The sequence below is a fragment of the Eubalaena glacialis genome, chromosome 1, assembly GCF_028564815.1.
Source record: "Eubalaena glacialis isolate mEubGla1 chromosome 1, mEubGla1.1.hap2.+ XY, whole genome shotgun sequence".
NCBI lineage: Eukaryota > Metazoa > Chordata > Mammalia > Artiodactyla > Balaenidae > Eubalaena > Eubalaena glacialis.
In genome coordinates this window covers 120,715,248-120,729,066 of record NC_083716.1, presented here as the reverse complement: position 1 = coordinate 120,729,066, position 13,819 = coordinate 120,715,248, and the positions used below count along the sequence as shown (strand labels likewise).

At 40.8% G+C, this 13,819-nt stretch overlaps 1 protein-coding gene across 2 annotated transcripts in view; it reads right to left on the bottom strand.

The window, feature by feature from the left end:
• CCDC93 (coiled-coil domain containing 93) overlaps window positions 1-13,819 on the bottom strand; it is an 87,259-nt gene that overhangs the window by 39,043 nt on the left and 34,397 nt on the right. Inside the window, exons 9-11 of one of the 2 annotated variants that reach the window (XM_061183230.1) lie at window positions 11,355-11,447; window positions 11,017-11,067; window positions 10,071-10,157 (exon numbers count right to left, since the gene is read on the bottom strand). In XM_061183230.1, coding sequence (XP_061039213.1) covers window positions 10,071-10,157; window positions 11,017-11,067; window positions 11,355-11,447 — 231 coding nt within the window. The remainder of the gene's footprint in view (window positions 1-10,070; window positions 10,158-11,016; window positions 11,068-11,354; window positions 11,448-13,819) is intronic. The other variant, XM_061183238.1, reaches the window with a different exon arrangement.

The following is a 13,819-nucleotide window of genomic DNA, read 5'->3' as shown; positions in this document are numbered from 1 at the left end:
CTGAAAGAGCAAGAGAAACCCCTGAAAAAATAAATAATGAAATAGAAGTAAACAAATTACCAGATAAAGAATTCAAAGCATTAGTAATAAGAATGCTAACTGAATTAGGGAAAAGAATAGATGAACACAGTGAGAATTTTAACAAGGAACTAGAAAATATAAAAAAGAACCAGTCAGAAGTGAAAAATACAATAACAAATGAAAAACACTATAAGGAATTAAGAGCAGACTAAGTGATACAGAAGGACGCATAAGTGATCTGGAAGATAGAATTATGGAAGTCACCCACTTAGAACAGCAAAAAGAAAAAACCAAATATGAAAAAATGAGGACAGTTTAAAAGATCTCTGAGATAACACCAGGCATTACCAACATTCACATTGTAGGGGTTCCAGTAGGAGAAGGGAGCCAAAAATATATTTGATGAAATTATGGTTGAATAATTCCCAAACCTGAAGAAGGAAACAGATATTAAGGTATAGGAAGCCACAGAGGGGCCCAACCAAGATGAACTCAATCAGACCCATGCCAAGACATATCATAATTAAAATGGCAAAAGTTAAAAATAAAGAGAATTCTAAAGGCAGCAAGAGAAAAACAGAGTCATATACAAGGCTATCAGCTGATTTTTCTGCAGAAACTTTGCAGGATAGAGGGAGTGGCATGATATACTCAAAATGCTGAGAGGGAAAAACCTGCAACCCAGGATACTCTACCCAACAAGTTTATCATTTAGAATTGAAGGAGAAACAAAGAACTCCTCAGATAAGCAAAAACTAAGAGAGTTCATCAATGCTAAACCTACCCTAAATGAAATGTTAAGGGGTCTTCTCTAAGTGGAAAAGAAAAGGCTATAACAAGAAGTAAGAATCTATAGAAAAGGAAAAATCCAACTAGGAAAACGCCCTGTGAGGGCTGAGGATCAACCACTTAAATAAGCTAGTATGAAGATTAAAGACAAAAAACTGGAAAAGCAACTATGACTACAATAAATGGTGAAGGGATAGACCTGAAGCTGTAAAATGTGACATCAAAACCACAAAACATGGGGGAGGGGAGTAAAAAACTGTAGAGCTTTTAAAATGTGTTTGGACTTAAATGACTATCAGTTTACAACAAGTATCAATAGATACAGTTATAAGCCAAGATATATGAACCCCATGGTAACCACAAATCAAAAACCGGCAATAGATACACAAAAACTAGAAGGAAACACAAGCATACTACTAAAGAACCACAAGGGAAGAAACAAGAAGAAGAAGAAATGAACAGAGAAGAACTATAAAAACAATAGGAAAACAAGTAATAAAACAGAAATAAGTATATACCTATCAATAATTTAAATGTCCATGGACTAAATGTTCCAATCAAAAGACATAGGGTAGGTGACTGGATTAAAAAAAAAAAAAAAGACCCATTTATATACTGCTTACAAGAGACTCACTTCAGAGCTAAAGACATATACAGACTGAAAATGAGGGGATGGAAAAAGATATTTTATGCAAATGGAAATGACAAGAAAGTAGGTGTAACAATACTCGTATCAGACAAAATAGACTTTAAAATAAAGTCTATAACAAAAGACAAAGAAGGGCACTATATAATGATAAAGGGATCAATACAAGGAGAGGATATATTACTTGTTACCATATATGCATGCACCCAATACAGGAGCACCAAAAAGTATAAAGCAAATATTAACAGACATAAATGAAGAAATTGACAATAATACAATAATAGTAGGGGACTTTAGCACCCCACTTACATCAATGGACAGATCACCCAGAGAGAAAATGAATAAGGCAACAGTGGTCTTAAATGATACAATCGACCAGTTGGATTTAATAGATACCTACAGGACACTCCATTTCAAAACAGCAGAATACACGTTCTTTTCAAGTACACATGGAAAGCTCTCCAGGACAGATCACATGCTAGGCCACAAAATAAGTCCCAACAACTTTAAGAGGACAGAAATTATATCAAGCATTTTTTCCCAACCACAACAGTATGAAACTAGAAATCAATTACAGTAAGAAAAATAGGAAAAGCACAAACACGTGGAGACTAAACAACATGCTACTAAAAAACCAATAATAAAATCAAAGAGAAAATCAGAAAATACCTCAAGACAAATGAAAATGGAAACACAACTTTAAAAAATCTATGGGACGCAGCAAAAGCAGCTCTAAAAGGGAAGCTTATAGTGATACAGGCCTTCTAGAAGAAACAAGAAAAACCTCAAATAAACAACCTAACCTAACATCTAGAGAAATTAGAGAAAGAAGAACAAAGTCTAAAGTCAGCAGAAGGAAGGAAATAATAAAGATAAGAGAGGAAATAAATAGAGACCAAAAGAACAATGGAAAAAAATTCATGAAACTAACAGCTGTCTTTTTTTTTGAAAAGATAAACAAAATTGATAAAGCTTTAGCCAGGTTCACCAAGAAGAAAAAAGAAAGAGGACCCAAATAAACAAAACAAGAAATGAAAGAGAAGAAATAACAGATGATGCCACAGATATACAAAAATCATAAGAGAATGCTATGAACAGTTCTATGCCAACAAATTGGACAACTTAGAAGAAACAGACGTCTAAGTTTCTAGAAACATACAGCCTGCCAAAACTGAGTCAAGAATAAACAGATAATTTGACAGATTACTAGATGTGAAACAGAATAAAAAAAACTCCCTGCAAAGAAAAGTCCAGGACCTGATGGCTTCACTGGGAAATTCTACCAAACATACAAAGAACTTATACCTATCCTTCCCAAACTATTCCGAAAAACTCCCAAATTCATTCTATGAGGCCATCATTACCCAGATACCAAAGCCAGACAAAGACACTACAAAAGAAGAAAATTACAAGCCAGTATCTTTGATAAATGTAGATGCAAAAATCCTCAATGAAACATTAGGAAACTGAATCCAACAACACATACAAAGAATCATACACCATGCTCAAGTGGGATTTATTCCAGGATTTCAAGGATGGTCCAACATTTGCAAATCAGTCAATGTTATATACCACATTAACAAAAGGAAAGATAAAAACCACATGATCATAGATGCAGAGAAAGCATTTGACAGAATTCAACATCCATTCATGATTAAAACTCTCAAAGTGGGTATAAAGGGAATATATCTCAACATAATAAAGGCCATTTATGATAAACCCACAGCTAACATCATACTCAATGAGAAAAAGCTGAAAGCCTTTCCCCTAAAATCAGGAACAAGAGAAGAATGTCCACTCTTACCAATTCTATTTAACATAGTATTGGAAGTCCTAACCACAGCAATCAGACAAGAAACGAAGGAAGAAAGAAAGAAAGGAAGAAGGAAGGAAGGAAGAAAAAAGAAAGAAAGCAAGACATCCAATTGGAAGGGAAGATGTAAAACCGTTACTATTTGCAGATGACATGGCACTATATAAAGAAAATCCTAAAGTCTCCACCAAAAAAACTATTAGAACTAATAAATGAATTCAGTAAGGTTGCAGGATACAAGATTAATATACAGAAATCTGTTGCATTTCTATATACTTATAATGAACTCTCAGAAAGAGAAAGTTAAAAAAAAAATCCCATTTAAAATTGTGTCAAAAAAAAAAATACCTAGGAATAAACTTAACCAAGGAGGTGAAAGAACTATATTCTGAAAATTATAAAACACTGATAAAGGAAATTGAAGATAATTCAAAGAAATGGAAAGATATCTTGTGCTCTTGGATTGGAAGAATTAATATTATTAAAATGGCCATACTACCCAAAGCAATCTACAGATTAATGCAATCCCTATCAAAATACCCATGACACTTTCCACAGAGCTAGAACAAATAATCCTAAAATTTATATGGAACCATAAAAGATTCCAAAGTGCTAAAACACTCTCGAGAAAAATGAACAAAGCTGGAGGTATCATGCTCCCTAACTTCAGACTATGCTACAAAGCTACAGAAATCAAAAACAGCATGGTTCTGGTACAAAAACAGACACGTAGATCAACGCGACAGAACAGAAAGCCCAGAAATAAATCCACACACCTATGATCAATTCATCTACGACAAAGGAGGCAAGAACATACAATGGAGAAAAGACAGTCTCTTCAACAAGTGATGCTGGGAAAACTGGACAGCTACATGTAAAAGAATAAGAATAGAACATTTCCCAACACCATATGCAAAAACAAACTCGAAATGAATTAAAGACCTAAATGTGAGACCTGAAACCGTGAAACTCCTGGAAGAGAAAATAGGCAGAACACTCTGTGACATAAATCGTAGCAATATTTTTTTGGATCTGTCTCCTAAGGCAAAAAAAATAAAAGCAAAAATAAACAAATGGGACCTAATTACACTTAAAAGCTTTTGCATAGCAAAGGAAACCACTGACAAAATGAAAAGACAACTGTTGGAATGGGAGAAAATATGTGCAAGTGATATTACCGATAAGGGGTTAGTATTCAAAATACGAAACAGCTCATACAACTCAATATCAAAAAACCAAACAACCCAATTAAAAAGTTGGCAGAAGATCTGAACAGACATTTTCCAAAGAAGACATACAGATGGCTAACAGGCAAACGAAAAGATGTTCAACATCGTTAATTATTAGAAAAATGCAAATCAAAACCACAATGAGCTATCACACATCTGTCAGAATGGCTATCATCAAAAAGTCTACAAATAACACATTTCGGTGAGGATGTGGAGAAAAGGGAACACTTGTACACTACTAATGGGAATGTAAATTGATACAGCCACTATGGAAAACAGTATGGAGGTTCCTCAAAAGCCTAAAAATAGAACTACCATATAACCAGTAATTCCACTCATAGGTATATATCCAAAAAAACCGAAAATGCTAATTCAAAAAGATATATGCACCCCAATGTTCACAGCAGCATTATTTATACAATAGCCAAGATGTGGAAGCAACCTGAGTGTCCATCAACAGATGAATGAAGAAGATGTGGTGTATATACACACACACACACCCCCCACACACACACAATGGAATATTACTCAGCCATAAAAAATGAAATTCTGCCACCTGCAAAAACGTGGATGGACCTAGAGAGTATTATGCTCAGTGAAATAAGACAGGAAGACAAATACTGTATGTTATCACTTATATATAGAATCTAAAAAAAAACAAATGCACAGATATGGAAAACAAACTAGTGGTTACCAGTAGGGAGAGGGGTTGGGGGAGGGACAAGATAGGGGTATGGGATTAAGAGATACAAAGTACTACGTATAAGATAAATAAGCAACAAGGACACATTGTACAGCACAGGGAAATACAGCCATTATTTTGTAATAACTTTAAACAGAGTATAGTCTATAAAATACTGAATCACTATGCTGTACACCCGAAAGTAATGTAATGTTGTAAATCAACTATACTTTAATAAAAAAAAATTTTTTTTAAGTACCTGGCACTGAGAAGGCACTCAGGGTAGATTCTTCTGATTCCCCAAGACAGATCTGTGCCTCTAGATGTACAAAATGTTTTCAGATCCTGTCTCAGGGAGATGTTGACCAAGAATGGTTTAGTTGCAGATGAGTCAAAATGGTGTACAGTTGATTAACATGTGGCATTGAGGAGACTCCCTTCCTGCCTTTCTAGGCACCCTGCACCTTCCCTGGCCCAGCCTTGCCTGGCTCAGCTTCCTTTCCTTCCTTCTGGGATAGTAGAGTGGAAGTATTTTGGGGACAGTCAAGCTTTTAGTTTTCTGCAAATCGCCGTACTAGATTCTTCTTCCCTGTAAAAATGAATGCTACGATGCAGTGAGCGTGTTGGATAGTAACACCACGAAGCACAGTGGCGCCTCACCAAGTACATTCTGGGAAGAGTGTCACCCTCTGGAAACAAAGGGAGATGGTGCTCCCCGGCTGGAGCCTGCTGACACTCATGAATTATATATCTGGAAGCTTATTCACATTCCTCTTCCCTGCTTTACAGGAACCATATTAAATTGAGTTATGTATCTCAGGGACTTGCTCTGAGAAACACTGATTACGTACCATGTTACACTGTTGTAAGAACCTGTGAACTTTACAAACGAAAGAGAAGCCTGCACATCTTTTTTACTTCATTTTTATCTCTCAATGCCTGTCGACTTTCCAACCACTCGCACCAGGCAGGCTGTTTGATTCATTCCCTAGTCACAAAATCACTTTCACACTTTCATCCTCCCGAAATTATCGTGTCCCTTTTCTTCACCAAGCAAAAATCCATCCTGATCTCAGCCTAATTTGGGTTTCTTTCAAGTGCCACCAAAGGCTTTCCTCCTGAGCATTCCTCAATCCCATCTCTACTTTCAAGGGTTTCATTACTGAGGCCAGGAAGGTAGGGGCATGGGTTTTTAGATGAATTGCCAGTGCCCTGTTTCAGCCCAATTTATGACAGTAAGATTAAAAACAAATACGCTGTGGTGGGCAACCCTAACGGAGCCCCACAGTCTCTGCAAACGCGGTGGGATGCATGTACATAATTATGTCACATAAAACTGTAATGTCTGTCTTGTGGGGAGGTGCTTCCTTTGCTGGCTTTGATGAAATAAGCGATGTTGGGGAGGCCCATCTGGCAAGGAACTGAGGGTAGCCTCCAGCTGACAGCCAGAACTGCTGACCTCAGCCAAAGGGTGTCAAGGAACTGAATGCTGCCAACAACCATGTGAACTTGGAAGTGGATCCTTCTCCAGTCAAGCCTCAGAGGAGACTGCAGGCCAGGTCAGCACCTTCACTGTAATCTTGTAAGAATCTGAAACAAAGGACCCTGCCACGCTGTGCCAACCACCGACCCACAGCAAGTGCAGTAATAAACTATGTTATTTTAGGCCACCGCATTTGTGTAATATTCCTGTGCAGCAATACATAACTAAATTCAGAGAAAGAGAAAAGCAGCCCCTGACATCTGAGAGCTAATCTGGTACTCTCAGCAAGGCCTTGATGTTGCTGGGAGCTGGCCTGCACGCATACGAGGCTTCGGTGTTGAATATAAATAATTCCAGAGAACAGCGACATCAGACCACCACAAGGACCGACCACTCTGTAATCATGTTTGTACACGGACAAAACCCTGAACATTGTTCAAATCCCCTCAATGATCAAACATCCCCCTGTACCAGCTAACACGGGCATACAGCTTTAACCTTGATTCACTTCCCTCGTCTCACAGATTTCTTTAGATTCCATTCACTGAATTGCCCCTCCTTAAGGCATACAACACAGAGCAAAGCTCTACTTTCTTGAACCTTCCCCCAAATCCCCTAAAACAAGTCTGAATCCCGTAAGTCTTTCCTAATGCCTCCTTATTGAGATGCTGTATGATTCCCCATTGGTGTGTGGTCTCCCTCACTGCAACCAGCAATAAACCCAACTTGTTCAACTATGGGTATGTTCCTAGTGGTCTCTGGCTGGAGAACATTGACAAGACTACAGCAAACAAATAAAGCAAATAACAAAAACAAAAAAAGCAAACATGATTTTACCATGGAACTTGCATAAAAATAGAAGTATAAACCAATACAGCAAGAAAATACATAGTTTAAATTAGATCTAAAATACAAAAATATAACAAAGTATCTCCAAATGAGTATAAAGAAATTATTTGATAAATGATATTAAGTGGATAGGAGCAGGAAAACTAGGCTGGATGTACATTTAGACTAAATAAAAATGAACTCTACATAGGTTAAAGGATTAAACATAATAAAAAATGAGCTGAAATGTAATGAATTATTTTATCAGATCCATGTAAAAACTATTTTGAAGACTAGAAACATGGAAAATGTTTAGAATTTGATGTGACCAAAAAAAAAAAAAAAAGCAGATTGTAAAAGTGCAAATAAAGCCTGGCTGTAACGTGCCAGGAACTGTTTTAGGCATTTTGTTCACATTTCATTTAATCTTCACAACGCCATGCCAGGAAAGCTGTATTATTCCCATTTTATAGATGGAGATACTAGAGCAAAGAAGTTAAATAAACTGCCCAAGGTCACAGAGCTGGGAAGTTGAGGAGACAGACATGAACCAAGAAAGGACTCCAATGCTGTGTTTGTAACTACACTGTTCTACCTCTTTTAGACACACAGGATGATTGCAACTAGGTGTTACCATGGTTAACTGGGGACAAACACTGGATTAAATATGCAAACGTGAAATAACTGTGATACAGGAACAGGATTAAAGGCAATTTAATTTTAAAAGCTCTCGTCTTTAATGCTATATATTTAATGCAAACAACACAGACAATCAAGCAATGAACTGGTGAACTCCAATTCTCCACGAGAAGTTTTAATTATATACGTCCTTGGAAACAGACCTGTCCAAAACTACTATTTCACTCTTTTCTGGAAGAACAGAACAGATGTGGAGAATCAAGAATACGGAATGCAGCCATCAGATCACTGTACAAGGGTGAGGTAGGGAACGCTCAGGGGACAGAGACCCAGCAGGAATTGCTGAGCTGATGGGGAAGACAGGTAAGCTTCAAGACTCGCGAGCAAGGACAGGTAAACTAAGGAGGGTCTGCCTACTTGCGTCCCCTCTTATAGTCTGAGCTCCTACCTGCTTGCAGTGGGCAAGTATGAAGATAAAAATCAGAGTCCCTGTAGGGACCGCAGTGAGTGCCCCATCCATTTGTCTTTTTGTAAAAACTGGATTCAGCAATGCTATGTGGCAACCTAAGGGCAGGCACAGACTCACCCTCTTGCCATCCAGGTGTGTGTGCTGACTGCACACCAAGATAACTTCTTCTTAGGGCAGTGAATTAATCACTCTTTCCACAACTATGTCTTCAAGTCTTTTGATTTTACTGGTACTTTTAGGATGACCTAAATCTTTTTCCGGTCAAATCTCAGATGACACTTTGACAACTGTCACCTCTTCTAGGTGGAAAATTAAAATACAGGATACTCTGGATTCTATGAAAGTTGGATTAGAAAACCCATGTTAAGAAGCATTGATTTGGAGGGTGGGGAAAACAACAGAACTCCATTCCCCAGACATTCTATGCCATTTTTAAAAAGCTGGTTCATAACATTACATGAATTTATGTGTACAACATTTTATTTTGACTTCTGAAAGTGTGTTCACCAACAAAAGTTGTTTCCATCCGTCACCGTACTGTTGACTCCCTTTACCCATTTCGCCCTCCCTCCGCCTTCCTCCCCTCTGGTAAGCACTACTCTGTACCGTTTTACTCAGTCTTGCTCAGAAGGCCCCTCACTTGGCGGGAGATGACCACCTGCTGTGTTTACAGCAGATTATAACTACCAGATTACAGGTGGCACCTGTTCCTCAACTACATCATCTGTGCAACTGCTTCAGAAGAATATTGCTCAGAGGGTCAGGGCAGAGCTAATTTGTCATCAAGGCTTTTGAGACAGGGAAGGCAAAGCTGGATGCTTCAACAGACATCAGCGTTTTAGTGGGGCAGCCTGAGTAGGGCTGGGGAAGGAAGGATGTGAAACAATGTCCTGTAAATCTGATTTTACCGATACTACATTTCAGCCAGACCAGAATCAGTTATGTGCAAAATGATTAATCACTGTCTCCCTGAAATATTCAAGGTCCTGCTGCCTATTCTTAGGATGGAAAAAAATCTAACGCTGAAATATGACTTTCAGGCTTTTGTTCATTCTATACCCTTTTAATAAAGCAGAACACAAAATTTTGCCTTGGGCTTGGCTGACTTATGGGGTTTATCTCCTAAGTGGCAAAGTTTCATCCCTCAGCCCCATCACCAAACTGAGCCCAAGTTATAAGAAGCCTGGTAGAGAAGGAAAAATGCAGGTGCTGTACCTAACACATCCATTTATCAGATGCAATAATTGCTCTGAGAGACAGGTTTTCTCTTTATATTTATAGAAAAATAGGCACTGCAGAAGAAAATGAATTCAGCTAACGGCAGTTGCGGATGGCTCTGCACGGTGTGTTTTGGACAAACGTGGCTGATGAATTACAACTTGCCTCCCTCACTGCTGGGAGGGGGGAGGGAAGCAGGAGAAGTCCCTGGGGCATCATCTGAGGCAAAGGCTCCAGCTGGGTCCCCACATACCTTCTCTGCATACTCAGACACAATCTGCTTGATCTCGGCAGAGCAGAGGCCCACGATCTGGCCCACGGAGCTGGCGGTCAGACGGCTCTGCAATCACAGGGGGGGTGTGTTCTCAAGGCCGTGCACTGTCTTTCACACCACTGGAAACCCTGAACACTATTAAAGTAAAACAGATAATATTCCCAGGGGAAAAAATAATTTGGCTTTTGCTCATGTGTTCGGAAACACGGAAGGGAGAAAACAAGCTTCAGGGCAAAGGTTAAGTCACCTCCCCCCTCCTGAGTCACTCAGCAGACTATGTTAGATTCTCCTCGGACTCTGGGTATCCTGGAAAATCATTCCAGGGTTTTTACTGCTGAGGATCACTAAAAAGAGCCTGAAGGGAACTTGGCAGGCATAGGACTCAGAGGAAAAAAGGACAAATGGGAGAGGAAAAGGGATCTCAGAATTCCTGAACTATCTCTTGACTGCCACAGGCCCCTCCTGCCCTAAAAAGGAATTCTCCTTTCAAGGCACTTGGTTAAACCTTTTACACAGGTCATGAGCTCTGGGAAGAGTGAATATAAATTTAGGACCCTATCATCTACCTAGATGGTGTAGGAGGGAAACAAGGGCTCCTTTGGCATGGGATGCCACATGCAGTTATGGAGAGGCAGGGCTGAACCACAGCTGTCCTGCAGAGGCCCTGTGATGCCATCCCAGCTGGGACATCCTGTCTTCACATGGGTCCTTCAAATCTCCCTCCTAGAGGTTCCCATGGACGGCAACACCGTGCATGTATAAATGGTTTCCAAAAGAAAGATCCCAAGGAAACGGGAAGCAGGGTGCTGAAACGAGAGGGCCCTGAAGGTGGACACTCGGAAGAGGCCCCCTCATAGCAGAGCCGGGGTGGTGCCAAGTCTCCACCTCCACACCACGCCCACTCACATGACCACGCTTGCCTCACCTCCTCACGTGCCATGGCAGTCATCTTGGTCATCAGGGACTGAATACGCTGCTAAAAGAAGAACGGGGAGAGGTAGCAGTGAGCAGGTCTGACCACACAAGACTTAAGCAGGGTGTCGAAACAGGTCTTCGCAGTGGAATCCAAGGGCTATTTCAGCCGGTCTCGTTTTATGGTGAGCCTCATGAGAGGTGATGAAAGGAAGCTGAAAAGGGCGCGAAAGGCCAGCCAGCAGCAGCTGGCTGTGGGAGGCAGCTGGCCATCCTGGAAAGCTGCGGATGAAAGCGAGATTTCCCCCAAAGACTTAGGCGGAAACCTCAGGGGCTACATGGACCACTCACCTCTTCAGCAGCCTGAAGCTCGTCTTCCTCGTGGGCGTCGGCTTTCTCTGCAGCTGACAGCCCTGCGGGAAGTGCCATTTTCTTGTCCTCGGCCTGGAAGGGAAGATGGGAAAACAGCTGAGCACTGCAGTTGGAGATTCAGTAGAGAAAGGACAACACTGCAAAGGAGCATGAGTCTGTGAAAGAAAACACACAGATCTGGACAAGTCACCCAGTCCCTGGGAAAGAAAGCGAGATCCAGAGACCGGGGCTTCCACTACAACCACAGACCGAGCAGCTGCAGCCTCGGGTCTCGCCCAGTGCCCACCTCCATTTCTGAACTGCTCGCCGGCGCAATTCCTATCGGGTCATACACCTTTGCCAGACTTATCCTTACACTTTGCTTGGGTCTTCCCCTACTTTAATTCCTGCCAAGAGCAGATCACTGCCTTAAGATCACTGCCTGTTTTTCAGCAGAGACCCATTAGTGGGATATGAAAGTAATTTAGCAGGTACGATTGGCACCTAAATAAACTAAATAAAAATAACAGAACACAACACATCCAAGTGCGTGGTAGTACAGGTAGTAAAGGGTTATGTACCGCTTTGTGAAACTTTTGTTTTTGGGGTTGTATCTGCAGGTGTGTGTAGTGTGAGTGTGTGTGTGTGTGTGTATACTGAACCATGATGAAAAACAGAATTCTTACTGCCAAGAGTGGTCAGCAAAGTTTGAAAACCACTGGTCTGAAGGACAAGACTCTAAACTGCTTGCCCTGGTGCTCAAGCTCCAGGCCGTGGATGCAGCTCAAGCTCTAAAGGTACCGCACCACACTCAGGACACCTGGAGTAACGGCTGCTCCCCAAACCTGGGCTGCAAGTCTAGGGTTCTTGGTTTTAGCTCCATCTTTGCCATTCACCAGCTGGCAACCTCAGGCTTGCCTTCTCTGGATACTGGGGTCTTCTAGGGTTGAACGAGAGGACTGCCCTCAGACACCCTTCTGGGACCATCCCAGTTCTGAGATGCATTTCTATAACAAGGCTATGACTGACCCTGGGGCATGGCCTGAGCACCTGCATATATCTACAGGGGATAAGACTTCCAGTTCAAATGTGCCATCTCACATGAGAATGATAAGGCAAGGCCAATGCGAATAATATTTCATGGGTGTCTCATGATTTTTCCAATCATAACCAAATTTCCTTATTTCAGAATATAGTCATATACATAGACATTTTTTTCAGACTTAAAATTACATATTACACATACACATCAAGTTCTTATACACTAGATGCCACATGACACTCAGAACCAGAAAAAAAACCTTGCTTTGGAGGAAATGGCTGTTTGGTTGAGTGAAAACACAAATGTGGAAGAAATAATAAGAAAACCAAAAAAGAAGATGTCATAATGAATGCATAAATGATTGTTAATGATAATAATAATAATGATGATAGTTAATGCTTAGTAGATGTGCACTATGGGTTGGATTATTCTACATCCTTTATATTTTAATCTTCACAACAATGCTGTGAGGTAGTGCAGTTTCTGCCATTTTACAGATGCTGTGAACTAAGGCACAACAAAGTATACTGACCAAAGTCACACAGTGAAGGGGAGGAGCTAGGATTTGAAACCAGCCAGTCTGGCTTTAGAACATATGCTCCAAGTCACCGTCAGTGCCCTCCAAGGACCGAGACAATGACTGCAGAAAGAAGAGGGAGCCCGGGGTCAGGGAAGGCTTCCCGGAAGGACTGAGGAATGGGGGATCTGGACAGAGGAGGGGTGGCAGGAGAACAGCAGGGGGAGTGGTGTCTCATTCAAGAAAATCTGGGGGTCAGGAGGGGAATGAGGAAAGAGGTTTTACTAGATCTCAAGCTGTGGACTCTACTTTTTAAGAGGCCACTGGCCACTTTAGTTAGCATGTTATTATTGAAAAGGCAGTGGATAAGAGGACAGGTTTTGATGTCACACAGATCTGGGTTCAGATTCTTATTATGGCACGTTAGGAGCTGTGTGATCTTAGACCAATCACTGAGCCTCTCTGAACCTCAGCTTTCTGCCCTGAAAAACAGAAATAAGTATCCTCCTCATAGAGTTGTTCAGAGGAATAAGTGAAAAAATACATGTAGAGCCCTGAACAAAGGGCCTGAACACAGGAACGGTCTGGCACTATAAGATTTATATGCCTGCCTTGCTGCTGACAATTAAGAATCATGAATGAATACTGATACATACAAAAAAAATACATGAATGAAGAGAAATCCTTGAGACTCTTTCATGAACTTATAAAACCCCATCTTGACTTTCCGTTTTTTCCACACCAGGCTGTCTTAGTACAGGGCCAGCCTGTAACACATGCTGTGCTCTCTCTCACTGCCAGCAGCCTGCTCACACCTGTGTCGGGCCTCTCTCATCAGATGAGGAGTGCTCAGGGCTCTGGGAGTGGACTTCATCTCTACAGTTGTAGAGTTATTGCAGGCCATCT